We start from the raw sequence: 17558 nt of genomic DNA, 5'->3' as shown, positions 1-17558 counted from the left end.
AAAGATCTGATTAGACATGTCACCAAAAGAGATGTACTAATAGCTATGAAAAAATGCTCAATGTCGTTAGTCATTAGCAAAATGAAAATCAAAACCACTTCATACCCACTTAATAGCTAGAATAAAAAATACAAACAATAACAAGTGTTGGCAAGTATGTGGAGAAATTGGATCACTCAAAAATTGCTGGTGGGGGTGCAACCGGATGGCTCAGTTGGTTAGAGTGTGAGCTCTTAACAAGTCTGCTGGTTCAATTCCCGCATGGGATGGTGGGCTGTGCCCTCTGCAACTCAAGATTGAAAATGGCAACTGGACTTGGAGCTGAGCTGTGCCCTCCACAACTAGATTGAAAGACAACGACTTGACTTGGAGCTGATGGGCCCTAGAAAAACACACTGTTCCCCAACATTCCCCAATTTAAAAAAAAATTGCTGGTGGGAATGTAAAATGGTACAGCTGCTTTGGAAAACAGGTTGGGACTTCCTTGAAATGTTCAAAATAGAGTTACTATGTGAAAGCATTTCCACTTTTAGGTATCTACCCAAAAGAAATAAAAACAAACGTCCACCCAAAAACTTGTACATGACTGTTATTATAAATAGCCACACACACAAAAAATGCAAACAACCTAAATGTTCATCAACTGATGAATGGATGACAAATTGTGGTCGGTCTATCCCTACACCCAAATGAATGAAGTAGTGACACCATGCTACAACATGCATGAATCTTGAAAACATTATGCCAAGTGAAAGAAGCCAGCCACAAAAGACCACAGATTATGTAATTCAGAATTGGCAAATCTATATAGACAGGAGGTAAATTTGTGTATGTCTAGGGCTAGTGGAGGTAGGACATAGCGGAGGAGTGACTGCTAACAGGGATAGGCTTGTTTTGGGGTTGATGGAAATGTTCTGAAATTAGCAGTGATTGTTGTATAACCTCGTGATTATGCTAAAAACCACTTAATTGTACACTTTAAATAGGTAACTTGATGCTATATAAACGATGGTTCAATAAAGCTATTAAGAAAGTAATAGCCTTCATATGTACAAATAATAACCAGTTAGAAGAAGAGATGGAAGTGAAAATTCCATTTAAATATTTGGAATAAGTTTATGAAGAAATATACAAAGTATGTATAAGGAAACTTAAACTCTCTTGAAAGATACAATAGATTTTGATTGTGCACTTTCCTGGTTCTCTCTAATACTTTCGTATATATGCCTATAAATTTATAAAACCTCCACTTTGACTGCAAAGTTTGGAGAATATATTCTTGTTTTGAAAGTACAAGAAATTAAATGAAATAAATAAATTAAAATGTTTGAAAACAACAAAAAGAAATGAAAACCCAAAACATTCCAGATAATCTTAACTTTTTACTTTCTAATAGACATGGTTTTTGTTTTGTTTTGTTTTAATAAATTTTATTGGGGAATATTGGGGAACTGTGTGTTTCTCCAGGGCCCATCAGCTCCAAGTTGTTGTCCTTCAATCTAGTTGTGGAGGGCGCAGCTCAGCTCCAAGTCCAGTAGCCATTTTCAATCTTAGTTGCAGGGGGTGCAGCCCACCATCCCATGTGGGAATTGAACCAGCAACCTTGTTGTTAAGAGCTCGTGCTCTAACCAACTGAGCCATCCAGTTCCCCCTCTGGAAGCTCAGTGGCAGCTCTTTGTCTTCAATCAAGATGTGGAGGGCACAGCTCACTGGCCCATGTGGGAATCAAACCGGCTACCCTGTTGTTCAGAGCTCGCACTCTAACCAACTGAGCCATCAGGCCCCCCCTCTAATAGACATGTTTTTATGAAGAGAATTATTATTCTTAAATATATACTCTCCCTAATTAGTGTAAACCATAATATTATCAAAGTAATTTATTTTGCTGGTAACTTTTTTAAAATTAAAGTTTATTGCGGTGACAGTGGTTAGTAAAGTCACATAGGTTTCAGGTGTACAATTCTGTAATACATCATCTATATATCACATTGTGTGTTCACCACCCAGAGTCAATTTTCCTTCCATCACCATATTATTTTATCCCATTTACCCTCATCTGCCACACCGCTCCCCCCTTACCCTCTGGTAACCACTAAACTGTTACCTGTGTCTGTGAGTTTTTATTTCTTTATTTGTTTGTCTTGTTCTTTTGTTGTTTTCAGTTTATACACCACATATTGGTGAAATCATGTAGTTCTCTACTTTTTTTGTGTGACATTTCACTTAGCATAATAATCTCAAGATCCATCCATGTTGTTGCAAATGGCACTGTCTCATCTTTTCTTATGGCAGAATAATATTCCATTGTGTATATACACCACATCTTCTTTATTCAATCATCTATTGAAGGACACTGGTTGTTTCCATGTCTTGGCTACTGTAAATAAAGCTGCAATGAATCTCGAGCACGTACATATGTATGGCTAAGTGTTTTCAGATTTTTGGGGTAGATGCCGAGGAGAGGGATTGCTGGGTCATATGGTAATTCTATTCTTAATTTTTTGAGGAACCTCCACACTGCCTTCCATAACGGCTGCACCAGTCTGCCTTCGCACCAACAGTGTATGAAAGTTCCCTTTTCTCCACAACCTCTCCAACACTTACTATTATTTGTCTTGTTGATTATTTTGCTAATACCTTATTGTCATGTTTTTTGCCTCAGGAAAAGAAAATCATTCTACTTTATAATCTGGAATTCTCTTTAGAATATTTGTAAAAATACTTTCCTCATTACAGAATGATCTCAACTGACATGTAAATGTCATATTTTGTGCAGTTTCACTGTTAGAAATCAAGAAGAGAGACCCAGGAGGGCTTCCCATGAACTCAGAAGAGAGGACTATCCAACCTGTGAAGAAAGGTAAAATCTCATTTGTTTAACTCACTAAATTGATAGAAGTGCCTACCTTGTTTTTTGTTTGTTTGTTTGTTTGCTTGTTTTACATCATATGTTTCAGTGAACACAGTTTCTCTAACTGCATTTTAATAATACCAAATTATAATGTGCATCACATTTTCACTCTGCATTTACTTTTAATTCATTGTGTGAAAAGGGAAATATCAGTTTCATTATTAATCTAATCCCTGATAATTACAAGTATAAATTGATGCTTCTTGACAAAATATGTGACATTATTTTATATACATACTCTTTTAAAATAAAAGACCATAATGAAACACATGTTTGGTTTTCAGGAAAGTTTCAAAAAGTCCATTTTCTTTCTAACTATTAATTTGTACTTCCATTAATGTATTACTTTCAAAATTTGAGCATTTTTAACAAGTTGGGGGGTAAACCCACATAAATTACTTTCCATAATGCCAAATTTTAAAATTGTCTTTTTTCACATCTGTTGATTTACTTTCACTTACCTATTCTTTTACTTTTACTTGGTATTATGCCTATATAATTGCAGATGCTAAACAAATATCCTAAAAGCATTGTTCAAATAAAGTCTTGTATTATATTGTTTATTTTTTAGGGGTAAAAAGCAAATAGCCTAAAAGGTTAATGATATATTTTTCTTCATTCTTTATCTGATTCATTCTTACTCAGATTTTTCAAAGTCTGTGAAGCGCATTAAAATCTTTCACAACAACGAGTTTGTTAAAACACAGATTTTATCTTATATATTCCAGTATATTGTATTCTGTACCAAAACTTTGAGGTTGTTATATGTGAAACCAGAATGCCTACATCTAATCTTGGCTCTACCCATCCTGCCAGTAGGACCTTGGGGCCTTAAGCACAACTTAGTACCCACATTATGCCTTAGTTTCCTTATGTGTAAAATAGGGTTAATAATCCTGTTTTACAAATAATCCTGTTTTACTAGCCAAAGAAGGGTCATTGTGAATATTAAATAAGACCAGTAAAGCACTGAGAATAGCACCTGGCAAGAGGCAAGCATTCATATATATTGGCCATTTATTAGTTCTCAATCATATCCAATGATATAAAATGACTCTTTATCCAATTTAATTCCTTTTGCTTCTGATTCTACTAGATATTAATATTATTCTTATTTACATTTGCTTCATATATCTTTGCCTATGTATTTGTTTTTAATTTTTGGTAATATTTTCTGTTTCCCGTGTTGGATTTTGGCCCAGTTTGAGTCTCTGTCTCTACATAGAGAATTACAATCCAATTATATTGGGTCAGTTATTTTGATGATTACTGATACGTTTAATCTTCTAGCATATTCTTTGATAGTCTGCTTGTAATACCTCCTAATTATCTCCTTAATTTTCTTTTTGCTAAATGAACTGTATTTTCTTTGCTTTTGTTCTTCATTACCATGGAAAGTATATGCGTACTCTTTTTTAAAAAAAAAGGTACTACTGATTACCTTTAAGTTTTTCAAAATCATTCTTTAATGTATTTCTTAAACTGACAGGAGTAAAAAGCTAACTTTTGAATCCTCACATTTAAGGAACAGAATTTAGCATAGTTTACTAAGCGTCACCAATTTAATTAATCTTTCTAAAAAGAATCTAGGATTTTTTTGTAATTGTTTTAAGTTATTATTTTTAAATTATCTTTTAAACATATTTTAAAACATTTTTTCTCAAAACTAATTTTCTAGTTAACTAGAAAACTTTTCTATTTTACGTTTTCATACAGAATACTTTCTTCATGAGGAAAACTTAAATATCCACTATAAAAACAAAAATCAAATAATACAAAAGTTTTACAATAAAAACTCAATCTTTGTCTTATTCCAGACCTCATCCCAATCTCCAGATATACTAACTGCCATCAGCAGTTTCTTTATATATCTGCAAAGGAATTTTCTGTACATTCAATTGTACTGAAATGGAATCCATCTTATACACGGAATCTAATTTTGAAAGTATTGTTTAGACATTTTCCTACCAATTACTCTTTTTCTATAAGCTACTTTCTCTGGTCTTGACCTTCTAATTTATGGTACACTTTTGGGTCAGTTGTAATCCATCTTCAAGAAATGGACATAGAATTTACATTGTGAATAGTTGTATATGTGAGAGTTTTTTCTATGATCTTCAAGTAATTAAGATGACTTACCTATACAGCAAATTTTTGGGTATACATTCTTTATCCTTGAAAACTAAATCGAAAACTTTTGGCTTTAAGTCAGAATAGATAATTTGAGGGCCTTCCCAACACAGAACAACAGATTTTTGCATAAGTCTTGAAGTTTTTGCATTGCTGGGCTCATGAAAGTAAGAAAAATGACAAACTACCTGGAAAACAAACCAAATAAAAAGTAAGCAAAATTCTGAGTAGTGACCGCTAAGCACAGGAAAGAGGGATTTTCTCTAAGAACAAGTGCTGAGTGGTATGACGGTAAGGTGTTAAAACTGAGACTCCCAGATCTGTGAGAATCCTTGATCTGTGAAGGAACTAACGTGGTCCTGGGTTAATAACCACCTACATCTCATAAGAAGCAAACACACATCCTCTCTGGAGGAAAGAGAACATCCTCAGTTTCGACTCTCAGTTTTCCAAAGATTAAGAGGAACCAAAAGCTACGAAACTAAAAGGAAACTACCCATCACAAATGAGAGTCAGTAGAAACAACACTTGGATTTAGAGCCCAAAGGACTAAAGATGTTATAAGTATCAGTAATAAAATATAAAATAATGATCTCTGAAATGTTTAAACCAATTAAATATGGAATCACAAAAATGAGTAACCAGAATTCAACTATTAACAATGTCTAGGAGTATTTTGTAATTACCAATTTCTATTTTTTAATACCTTCACCTTTTTTCCCCTGTCCCCAACCCTGTTCCCGTCTAGTACCTATCTGGCACCATACCTAGTTATTACAATATTATTGACTATATTCCTCATGCTATACCCTATGTCCCCATGACTACTGTGTAACAACCAATTTGTACTTCTTAATCCCTTACCCTTTTCATCCATCCCTAACCCCGCTTCCATCTTAAAGAAGTCCCTCTAAGATTCCTTGTAACACTGGTTTGGTGGTGATGAACTCCTTCAGCTTTTTCTTGTCCGGAAAGTTCCTTATCAGTCCTTCAATTATAAATGATAGCTTTGCTGGGTAGAGTAATGTTGGTTGTAGGTCCTTGCTTTTCATCACTTTCAATATTTCCTGCCAATCCCTTCTGGCCTGCAGTTTCTGTTGAGAAATCAGCTGACAGTCTTATGGGAGTTCCTGTGTAGGTAACCTACTGTTTTTCTCTTGCTGCTTTTGAGATTCTCTCTTTGTCTTTAACCTTTGGCATTTTAATTATGATGTGTCTTGGTGTTGGTCTCTTTGGGTTCATCTTGTTTGGGACTCTGTGCTTCCTGGGACTGTATATATATTTCCTTCACCAGGTTAGGGCAGTTTTCTCTCATTATTTCTTCAAATAGGTTTTTAGTTCCTTGCTATCTCTCTTCTCCTTCTGGTATCCCTATGATGCGAATGTTGGTATGCTTGATGTTGTCCCAGAGAGCCCTTAAACTCTCCTCAATTTTTTGGATTCTTTTTTATTTTTGCTGTTCTGATTGGGTGTTTTCTGCTACCTTATCTTCTAAATCGCCAATTCAGTCCTCTGCTTCATCTAATGTACTGTTGATTCCCTGTAATGTATTCTTTTTTTTTTTTTAAATTAGTTTCAGGTGCACAAGACAAAGCAAAACTTAGACGTTTATCATTTATATCCCTCACACTGTGTGAACCCCACTCCCCCCATCCACTATCCCTCTGTACGTTCCCCAAATTAATTTTCAAACCCCCATGATCATCTTGTGGTTACCGACTATTTTTCAAAACATCTCACCTTCCCCTTATCCCCACCCCCCAACCCCTCTAGCAACCCTCTGTTTTTCCTCCATGTTTCCAAAACTGTCTCTGATTAGTTCATTCACTTATTCTTTTCTTTAGATTCCGCATATAAGTGAGATCATATGGTATTTGTCTTTCTCTTTCTGACTTATTTCACTTAACATAATGTTCTCTAGGTCCATCCATGTTGTTGCAAATGGTAAGATTTCTTTCTTCTTTATGGCTGCGTAATACTCCATTGTATAAATGTACCACAGTTTCTTAATCCAGTCATCTACTGATGGGCATTTCGGTTGTTTCCAGGTCTTGGCTATTGTGTATAGTGCTGCAATAAACATAGGAGTGCATAAAGATTTTTGAATTGGAGTTTTGGATTTCTCCGGATAGATACCTAGGAGTGGGATTGCTGGATCATAAGGTAGTTCCATTTTCAGGTTTTTGAGATACCTCCAAACTGTTTTCCATAGTGGCTGCACCAATCTGCATTCCCACCAACAGTGCACCAGCGTTCCCTTTTCTCCACATCCACACCAGCACTTGTTGTTTGTTGATTTATTGATGATAGCCATCTTGACTGGGGTGAGGTGGTATCTCATTGTGGTTTTATTTGCATTTCTCTGACGGTTAGTGAGGTTGAACATTTCTTCATATGTCTGTTTGCCATCTGTATGTCCTTTTTAGAAAAATGTCTCTTCATGTCCTCCGCCCATTTTTTAATTGGGTTGTTTGTTTTTTTGGAGTTGATTTGAGTGAGTTTTTTATAAATTTGTGATATTAACCCCTTATCAGATATATCGTTGGCAAATATCTTTTCCCATTCAGTAGGATCCCTTTTTGTTTTATTGATGGTTTCCTTTGCTGTGAAAAAGCTTTTTAGTTTGATGTAATCCCACATGTTTATTTTTTCTCTTACTTCCCTCGCGCGAGGGGATATATCAGTAAAAATCTTACTCCGGGTAATGTCTGTGAAGTTTCTTCCTATATTTTCTTCTAGGAATTTTATGGTTTCAGATCTTACATTTAAATCTTTAAGCCATTTTGAATTTATTTTTGTATGTGGTGTAAGGAGGTGATCCAGCTTCATCTTTTTGCTTGTGTCTGTCCAAGTTTCCCAGCACCATTCATTGAATAGACTGTCTTTACCCCACCGTACATTCTTGCTTCCATTGTCATAGATTAAATGGCCATATAGGCATGGATTTATTTCTGGATTCTCTATTCTGTTTCATTGATCTATGGGTCTGTTTTTATGCCAGTACCATGCTGTTTTGATTACTGTAGCCTTGTAGTATAATTTGAAGTCAGGTATTGTTATACCTCCCACTTTGTTCTTATTTCTCAAGATTGTTGAGGATATCCGGGGTCTTTTGTTATCCCATATAAATTTTAGGATTATATGTTCTATTTCTGTGAAAAATGTCGTTGGTAGTTTGATAGGAATTGCGTTGAATATGTATATTGCCTTAGGCAGTATGGACATTTTAACTGTATTAATTCTTCCTATCCATGAACATGGTATGTGTTTCCATCTATTTGTATCTTCTTTCATTTCTTTCTTCAGTGTCTTATGATTTTCTGAGTACAGATCTTTTACTTCTTTGGTTAAATTTATTCCCAGGTATTTTATAGTCTTTGGAGCAATTGTAAATGGAATTGCTTTTTTAATTTCTCCTTCTGATGTTTTATTATTGGTATATACAAATGCAACTGATTTCTGAATATTAATTTTGTATCCTGCTACTTTACTAAATTCATCTATCAGCTCTAATAGTTTCTTGGTGGAGTCTTTAGGGTTCTCTAAATATAGTATCATATCATCTGCATATAATGACAGTTTTACTTCCTCTTTACCGATTTGGATGCCTTTTATTTCTTTTTCTTGTCTGATTGCTGTGGCTAGAACTCCCAGCACTATGTTGAATAGAAGTGGAGAAAGTGGGCAACCTTGCCTTGTTCCTGATTTTAAGGGGAATGGTTTTAGCTTTTCCCCATTGAGTATGATGTTAGCTGTGGGTCTATCATATATGGCCTTTATTATGTTGAGATATGATCCCTCTATTCCCACTTTCTTAAGGGTTTTTATCATGAATGGCTGCTGAATTTTATCAAATGCTTTTTCTGCGTCAATTGATATGATCATATGATTTTTATTTTTCATTTTGTTAATGTGGTGTATCACATTAATTGATTTGCGGATGTTGAACCACCCTTGCATACCAGGAATGAATCCCACTTGATCATGGTGTGTGATCTTTTTAATGTATTGCTGAATTCTGTTCGCTAGTATTTTGTTGAGGATTTTTGCGTCTATGTTCATTAGCGATATCGGCCTATAGTTTTCTTTTTTTGTGGTGTCTTTGTCTGATTTTGGGATCAGGGTGATAGTGGCTTCGTAAAAAGTGTTTGGGAGTCTTCCCTCCCTCTGGATTTTTTGGAAAAGTTTGAGGAGAATAGGTGACAATTCTTTTTTGAACGTTCTGTAAAATTCACCTGTAAAGCCATCTGGTCCAGGGCTTTTGTTTGTTGGGAGCTTGTTGATTACTGATTCAATTTCCTTGGTGGTAATCAGTCTATTCAGGTTTTCTGTCTCTTCTTGAGTTAGCCTTGGAAGGTTGTATGCATCTAGGAAATTGTCCATTTCTACCAGGTTGTCAAATTTGTTGGCATACAGTTGCTCATAGTAATTTCTTAGGATTTTTTGTATCTCTGCGGTGTCTGTTGTCACTTCTCCTCTTTCATTACTGATTTTATTAATTTGGGTCCTCTCTCTCTTTTTTTTAATGAGTCTGGCTAAAGGTTTGTCAATTTTGTTTATCTTCTCTAAGAACCAACTCTTGGATTCATTGATCTTTCGTATTGTTTTTCTGGTTTCTATTTCATTTATTTCCGCTCTGATCTTTATTATCTCCTTCCTTGTACTCCCTTTGGGCTTATTTTGTTGTTCCTTTTCCAGATCCCTTAAGTGTGAAGATAAACTGTTGATTAGTGATGTTTCTTGTTTCTTTAGGTAGGCCTGCAGTGCTATGAACTTCCCTCTTAGGACTGCTTTCGCGGCATTTCATAGATTTTGGGTCGTTGTATTTTCATTTTCGTTTGTCTCGAGATATGTTTTGATTTCTTCCTTGATCTGCTGCTTGACCCATTCATTATTTAGTAACATATTATTCAACCTCCATGAATTTGTGTGTCTTCCAGTTTTTTTCCTGTAGTTCATTTCTAATTTCATAGCACTGTGGTCAGAGAAGACAATTGGTATGATTTCAATTTTCTTAAATTTATCCAGACTTGCTTTGTGGCCTAACATATGGTCTATCTTGGAGAATGTTCCATGTGCGCTTGAGAAGAACGTGTATTCTGCAGCATTGGGGTGGAATGCTCTAAAAATATCGATTAAATCCAAGTGGTCCAATGTGTCATTTAAGGCTGTTGTTTCCGTATTGATTTTCTGTCTGGAAGACCTGTCCCTTGTTGTCAGAGGTGTGTTGAAGTCCCCTACTATGATAGTGTTACTGTTGATCTCTGTCTTTATGTCAGTCAATATCTGTTTTATATATTTAGGTGCTCCTATGTTGGGTGCATAGATGTTTACGAAGGTTATGTCCTCTTGTCGAATTGATCCCTTTATTATTATATAGTGCCCATCTTTGTCTTTTAATATTTTCTTCATTTTAAAGTCTATTTTGTCAGAGATAAGTATTGCAACTCCAGCTTTTTTATCATTTCCATTTGCATGGAATATCTTACTCCAACCCTTCACTTTCAGCCTGTATGTGTCTTTTGGTCTGAGGTGAGTCTCTTGTATACAGCATATACAAGGGTCTTGCTTTCTTATCCACTCAGCCACCCTATGTCTCTTGATTGGAGCATTTAAACCATTTACATTTAAAGTGATTATTGATAAGTACATAGTTATTGCCATTTTTAAATTTGTGGTTAGATTGTTTTCATCTTTCTTCTATTTACAGAAGTCCTTTTAGTATTTCTTGCAATGCTGGCCTGGTGGTAATGAATTCCTTTAGCTTATTCTTTTCTGGGAAGCTCTTTATTTCTCCGTCAATTTTAAATGATAGCCTTGCTGGATAAAGCAACCTAGGTTGTAGGCCTTTGTTTTCCATCACTTTGAGTATCTCATACCATTCCCTCCTGGCCTTCAATGTTTCTGCAGAAAAGTCATTTGATAGTCTTATGGGAGTTCCCTTGTATGTAACCCTCTGTCTTTCTCTTGCTGCTTTTAGGATTCTCTCTTTGTCTTTAACCTTTGCCATTTTAATTATGATGTGTCTTGGAGTGGACCTGTTTGGGTTTATCCTGGTTGGAACTCTCTGCACTTCCTGGGCTTGTATGTTGGTTTCCTTCATCAGGTTAGGGAAATTTTCAGACATTATTACTTCAAATATGTTCTCAATCCCTTGTTTCTTCTCTTTACCTTCTGGTATACCTATGATGCGCATGTTGTTGCGCTTGATGTTATGCCAGAGGTCTCTTAAACCATCTTCATTGTTTTTTATTCTTTTTTCTTTCTGTTGTTCTGTTTGGGTGATTTCTGCTAACTTGTCTTCTAAGTCGCTGATTCGATCCTCTGCTTCATCTAACCTGCTGTTAATTCCTTCAAGTGAGTTCTTTATTTCGGTAACTGTGTTCTTTAGTTCTAACTGGTTGTTCGTTATGATTTCTACATCCTTCTTGATGTCCTCTCTAAGCTCCTTAAACATTCTTATCATCAGTATTCTGAACTCTGTCTCTGATAGTTTGGTTACCTCTTGTCATGCAGGAGACCCTGCTCGCTGCGCCATTTGTCGTGCAGGGAGGCCTGCGGGGTCTCTGCTCCCGCTCCCCACATAAGAACATAGGATATGGTGAGGCCAAAAAGGAACACCCACGGAGCCATAGGTAGGGGAGTCATACCACTACGGTCTCACTGGAGGCTGGATCCACACTGTCCGCAAACCGCCATCCACGCTTGCCAGCCCAGCCGCCATCTTCTTGCTAGCCCCCATTCTTTCTCTCTCTCTCCTCTCCTCCGTAGCCGCAGCAGTTATATTGGCGGCTAATTGGCTAACTGGCTACAGCTGACGGCCAATCAGCCACAGCTGACGGCCATCTACTACCCGAGCCAGCACTCCTCCACATGAGGCCGAGAGCCTGTAAACTACTTTCTGGGGCTCTGCCCCCACACCTCTGCTTCATTTACTTCCATTTCTGGAGGTTTCTTCTATTCTTTTATTTGGGATATGTTTCTTTGTTTCCTCATTCTGGCTGACTCTCTGTGTTTGCTTCGATGTATTAGGTAGATGCCCTGGAGTTCTTAGTTCTTGCTGGATTAGTATGTAATAAATGTCCTTTATATTTCACTTGCACTACTTCGTTCTTCTCCCCTGCGTGTGCTCCAAAAGTGACTCTTGTGTTGTGTATATTGTCCTGTTAAAGAAGATCCTTAATTGCTTTTCGCTTGTGAGTAGGTGGGGTTAACTCCTAGGCTGACTAGTTGTGAGACTTGGCTCTGCCCATGCAGAGTATTCTGCTGTGTGAAGGTTGACCGCTTAGATGTGGTTTGGCCTCTATGTGCCTGTAAAGAATCCCCTCTGGGTGTGTCACTTGTAGGTCAAACCCGGTAGTACTCTGGCTTGGTCTGGAGTTGGCCGCTGGGTATGTTGAATCTTGTGCCTCTTAAGCTGGGCACTGGATTTGTTCATCTACCGAGGACCCTTAGATAGACTTCTGGACAAGCCCTAGTTGCTGGTCTCTCTACGCCCCTTCTCAGCCTTGTAATGTATTCTTCATTTCTGTTATGCTACTCCTTATTTTTGACTGGTCCTTAATTATGTTCTCTATCGCCACTTTTATGTTTCCTATCTCTTTGTTGAAGTTCTCCCTGAGATCATTGAGCATCCTTATAACCAGTGTTTGGAACTCTGGTAGATTACTTGTATCCATTTTGTTTAATTCTTTTTCTGGAGCTTTCTTGTGTTCTTTTATTTGGGATATGTTTCTTTGTCTACTCATTTTGGCTGCCTCCCTGTGTTTGTTTCTGTATATTAGGTGGGGCTGCTATGTCTCCCAGTCTTAGTAGAGTGGTCTTATATAGTAAGTGTGCTGTGGGGCTCGGTGGTGCAGTCTTCTTGGTCACTTGAGCCGTGCACTCCAGGTGTGTCCCTTGTTTAGATTTTGTGTGCCCTCCTCTTGTAGTTCAGCCTTGGTTGCTTTTGCATATCAATGGGAGGGATTTACCCTGGTGGTCATTTGTTGTGAGGACTGGCTGTGACTATAGTGGAGGAGTTGTGGTTCAGGAGCTGACCCTACAGAGCATGATCTGCCTCAGCAGGGCTCTGGTGCCTGCTCATTCTGCCCCATATGTATGTCATCTTTGGAGGCAGCTGGGTGATGCTCTAGCTTGTTTCAAAGCAGGTTACTGGAAGTGCCAGCCCCAAGGCCACCTGGGAGGGGACCCACTGCAGGTCAAGCCCGTGCTCCACCTGGGACCACCCGGCAGGAGCCACAAAGAAACTGCAGATGGCCACTACCTGTGCTGTGCTTGGAAGTGCCTTGAGAGGCCAAGCCATGAACCAAGGCCAGCTGTCACTAGTGTCAGGTTTAGGGCTGCTCAGCCAGAGGTACAGGAAATGCTCAAGTCAGATTCTGCTTGTCTGGGTTCCGTGAACCTTTGAAAGACCCTAGGAAAGTCTGCAGCATGAGCCAAGGCAAGCAGTTTGTATGAAAAAGCTACTGGAAACAGCCTGGGTGTGCCCAAAAATTGGGCGAGGTGAGATGTTGAATCACCAGGGTATGACAAATGAACAGTGTAAGTGATGGGGACTCAGATATGATGGCCGTCTTCATGCTGGGAAGAGAGAGGGCTCAACAAAGAAACAATGGCTTCTACGAGCAGCTCCTTGAGGAGAAAGCATTCCCTCCAACTCTTGTCCTGAAGCCAAACAACTCAGTTCCCCACCATACACATATGTACCTCCTGCCTCTCTACCGGCTGCCCGAGCACTGGAGCTCAGAGCCAGTGATTCCATTGGTGAGTAAGTATGTGTGTGGTCCCTTGAGGGGAGCACCTGTGAGTGCAGCTGTCCTCCATTTCACTCAGTCACAATCTGCTGGTTTTCACAACCAGAAATTATGGGGACTTCTCTCCTTGGCACTGGAACCCTGGGCTGTGGAGAGACTGGGACCCCTCACTTCTCTGGGGGGAACTCCACCGCTGAGATGTCCCTCCCACGTTTTAACGGTGACATGTGGGTATGGGACCAGCCTGTTCCATGTCTCTGCTGCTCCTCCCAGTCTGGAGGTGATTCTTCTGCATGTCTTAGTTGTAGGGCTTCAGTTCAGCAAGATTTTAGGCAGTTTTCAATGTTGTTTTGTAGTTTAATTGTAATTTTGATGTGGTCAGGATAGAAGGTAAGCAAAGCATTTATCTACTGTGCCATCTTGACCAGAAATGCTCCTGAATATTATTATTATTATTTTTAATCCAGAAGTGCACACTTTTCTTGAGGCCAATAGTCCAAATTCAAGGTCAGCAGGACCATGCCTTCTGACAGCTCTAAGGGAGAAGACTTCTTTGCTGCTTCTAGTTTCTCTGGTAGTTGCCAGCAATCCTTAGCATTCCTCAACTTTTAGGTATTTTATTCCAGTCACATGACTTATTTTCCCTGTGTGTCTTCACATCATCTTTTTTTCCTGTGTGTGTGTGTCTGTCTCTGTGTGTCCAAATCCCCCTTTTTGTAAGAACACCAGTCATATTGGATAAGGGCTCACCCTAATGAACTCAACTTGATTACATCTGCAAAGACCCTATTTCCAAATAAGGTCACATCCTGAGGTTAGGACTTCAGCATGTCTCTTTAGAGGATACAACTCAACCATAACACCTTCCTACAAAATAACACTGGATCCAATTGGTTTTACAGATTTGTTCCACAAAACATTTCAGGAATCGATCATTCCAAGGTTTTACAAGTCTTGTATAACTACCAAAATGTCTAAGAGGCCAGTATAAAAGTGATACCAAAACCAGATGAGGATAGTACAAAAATGGAAAATTACAGATGAATCCTGCTCAGGAACTGTGGCCACATACAGCAATGTTGGTGAATCTTAGACACTGTTGGTGAAAAATCAAGTTGCAGAAGACAACATATAGTAAGCCATTTTTATAAAGTTAAAAAACAACTGAAGAATACGTTCGTCAGAGATACATACATATGAGGTATGATGAAAAATATGGTGAATGTTTAAATTTTTAAAAACTTTATTACAGTAAAAGACACATTGCCATTAATCCCCCTCAAAATACTCCCTCTCCTTTGAACACACTTATCCCATCATTCTTGCCACTTTACGAAGCAGTTCTGGAGTCCTCTTTCGTGAGTGTCTTTAGTTTCACTGTCGTGGCTGCCTCAGTGTCCTGAATCAATTGAAAACATTTACCTTTCACGGTCATTTTGACTTTGGGGAAAGATAGAAGTCGCCTGGTGCCAGATCCAGTGAATAAGGTGGATGAAGACACACTATAATGTTTTTATTTGACAGAAATTGTCGTACCAGAAGCGATGTGTGAAATGGAACCTTTCTGTTGTGATCACAAAATATGGTGAATGCTGCTGCCGAGTGCCATCCAACGGAAAGGCAGGAATCTTCAATATGGGAAGTGGTGCATCAAACCTTAGTAACAGTGTGTGACAAGTTTCAACTTGTTCAGGTACAGTCATTTGAGTGTGAGCTACAGTTGAGAGAAGGTGTGTTTTAAAGTGTGCCTTACATCATCCTCCGTCATGACATCGCTCTGTGTCACACTTCATTTCTGGTATGGCAATTTCTGTCAAATAAAAACATTACTGTGTGTCCTCATCCACCTTATTCATCGGATCTGGCACCATGCGACTTCTATCTCTTCCCCAAAGTCAAAATAATTCAGGACATCGAGCCAGCCATGACAGTGCAACTAAAGACACTCACGAAAGAGGACTTCCAGAACTGTTTCATAAAGTGGTAAGAGAGAGCATATGGGATCTTGCTCCCCAGCAGATGTTGTCGGTTTTGGCTCAAACAAACTCTTATAAAAATTAAAAAAAAAAAAAAAAGTGGCAAGAATGAGAAGTTTGTTCAAAGCGAGGGGGAGTATTTTTAGGGTGGTTAATGGCAATGTATCTTTTACTGTAATAAATTATTTTTATTTAAACACCATATTGTTTGATCATACCTCATACATACATAAAAACTATGAAAAAAAGGATAAGAGAAAAGAAATAATACAAATCATTTTAAACAGACTGTGCTTTCTGACCTCAGTATTATTGAATGTAGGTAGAAAAATAAACTAAAACGGGCTAAGTCCAAAATCAAGAACAGTGGTTCCCTCAGGAATGGAGGTAGTCAAGAGAGCAGTGTATAGATGTAAATGCAGCTATTGGTGACGGGCTGAATCTTAAGGTAAATGGTGAATTCATTAGTTCTTCTTTTGTTGTCACCCTTCATAACTTGCAGTTGTATAATTTATATTCTCTTCTCCTTCTCTTTAAAATTCTTTTTTGAGTTTTAAAAAATATTGAATAGACACTGCCCCATCGCTCTTCTAGAAGTCAGTGTGGTCAGGGTTGACGTGACTGGGGAGTTTTTGCTTAGATGGTTGTAAGATTTATCTTTACTTTTATAATTTAAAAACTTTGCCAGGATGTGCCTAGATATAGACAACTATGCTCTCAGCAGTTATTCTGTCAATTTGGTTTACAACCATTTTAGCAGTAGCCATGCAATCCAGCTAAACAATTTGAAAGTATCAAATTCATGTGTTTTTGCTAAAGGCTTAAGGAAACAAAAGCAGCTCTTTGCCTTCTTAAAAGGGCCTCAGTGTACATTTTCATTCTCAGAGAGGAAAAAGATAGGTTTCTAGTGATGAAATTCAAATTCACTACCAATAACATAGCTCCCTTTTGCCCTTTCTTCCGGTCTCCACTAAGCCCAACTCCTACTCTAGAAGAAGTCAATGCCTGGGCACAGTCATTCGACAAGTTAATGCTCACTCCAGCAGGAAGGAATGCTTTCCGTGAATTCCTCCGAACAGAATTCAGCGAAGAAAATATGCTTTTCTGGATGGCATGTGAGGAACTGAAAAAAGAAGCTAATAAAAACATTATTGAGGAGAAAGCAAGGATAATATATGAAGAGTACATTTCTATTCTTTCTCCTAAAGAGGTATGTACCTACTGAAAGGTTTTCCCCAAGGTGTCCTTTTTTAATATCAGAGAAGTTATGAGTGAAATGATGCAAGTTTCTATCTCTCAGAGTTTTTTTTCTTTTAAATCCAAAATCTAGGCGGTTAGGTTGGTCTCAAAACTAAGTACATTGTAGCTCTAATTATAAAATCATTATTTCCTACTATGTGTCACTAAGAATATGAAGTTAATGAAACAAAGCCTCTCCTGTGAGGGAACTCACAGACAAGCGTGCAGAGAGACAGAGAGCTCTTGGCATGACGCCTCGGGCTAGTGCAGAGCCATCAACAGTGGGTTGGGGTGAGCAACAGGGAGACATACTAGGAGAGGCTGTAGATGGACCAAGGATCATAAAAAAAATTATGAGAAATACAGAAGGATAAAGACATCCCAGAGGATAGGACTAGATGGGCCAAGAATAAAAGTAATCAGTCACATCACAGTGAACATGTCAATAGTTTGGTATGGCTGAAGTATTGTGTGTTTACCAAACTATTAGAGCTGATGGCAGGCAGCAGGAGGAGAGCTGGGAAAGTGAGAGGACAGATTTGGGAG

The 17558-nt window shown here is 38.1% G+C and overlaps 1 protein-coding gene across 11 annotated transcripts in view; it reads left to right on the top strand.

The window, feature by feature from the left end:
- RGS20 (regulator of G protein signaling 20) overlaps positions 1-17558 on the top strand; it is a 124069-nt gene that overhangs the window by 85696 nt on the left and 20815 nt on the right. For 6 of the 11 annotated variants that reach the window (XM_074318798.2, XM_019729827.3, XM_074318796.2 and 3 more), the window contains exons 3-4: positions 2777-2860; positions 16749-16983. In XM_074318798.2, coding sequence (XP_074174899.1) covers positions 2777-2860; positions 16749-16983 — 319 coding nt within the window. Of the gene's footprint in view, positions 1-2776; positions 2861-16714; positions 16984-17558 lie in introns of all 11 variants that reach the window. The other 5 variants (XM_074318799.2, XM_074318800.2, XM_088799433.1 and 2 more) reach the window with 2 other exon arrangements.

This window comes from Rhinolophus sinicus, chromosome 7 (genome assembly GCF_057876585.1).
Source record: "Rhinolophus sinicus isolate RSI-liver-muscle chromosome 7, RSI-T2T, whole genome shotgun sequence".
Classification (NCBI taxonomy): Eukaryota; Metazoa; Chordata; class Mammalia; order Chiroptera; family Rhinolophidae; genus Rhinolophus; species Rhinolophus sinicus.
The sequence above is the reverse complement of the archived record's forward strand: the minus strand, read 5'-3'. Positions and strand labels throughout refer to the sequence as shown.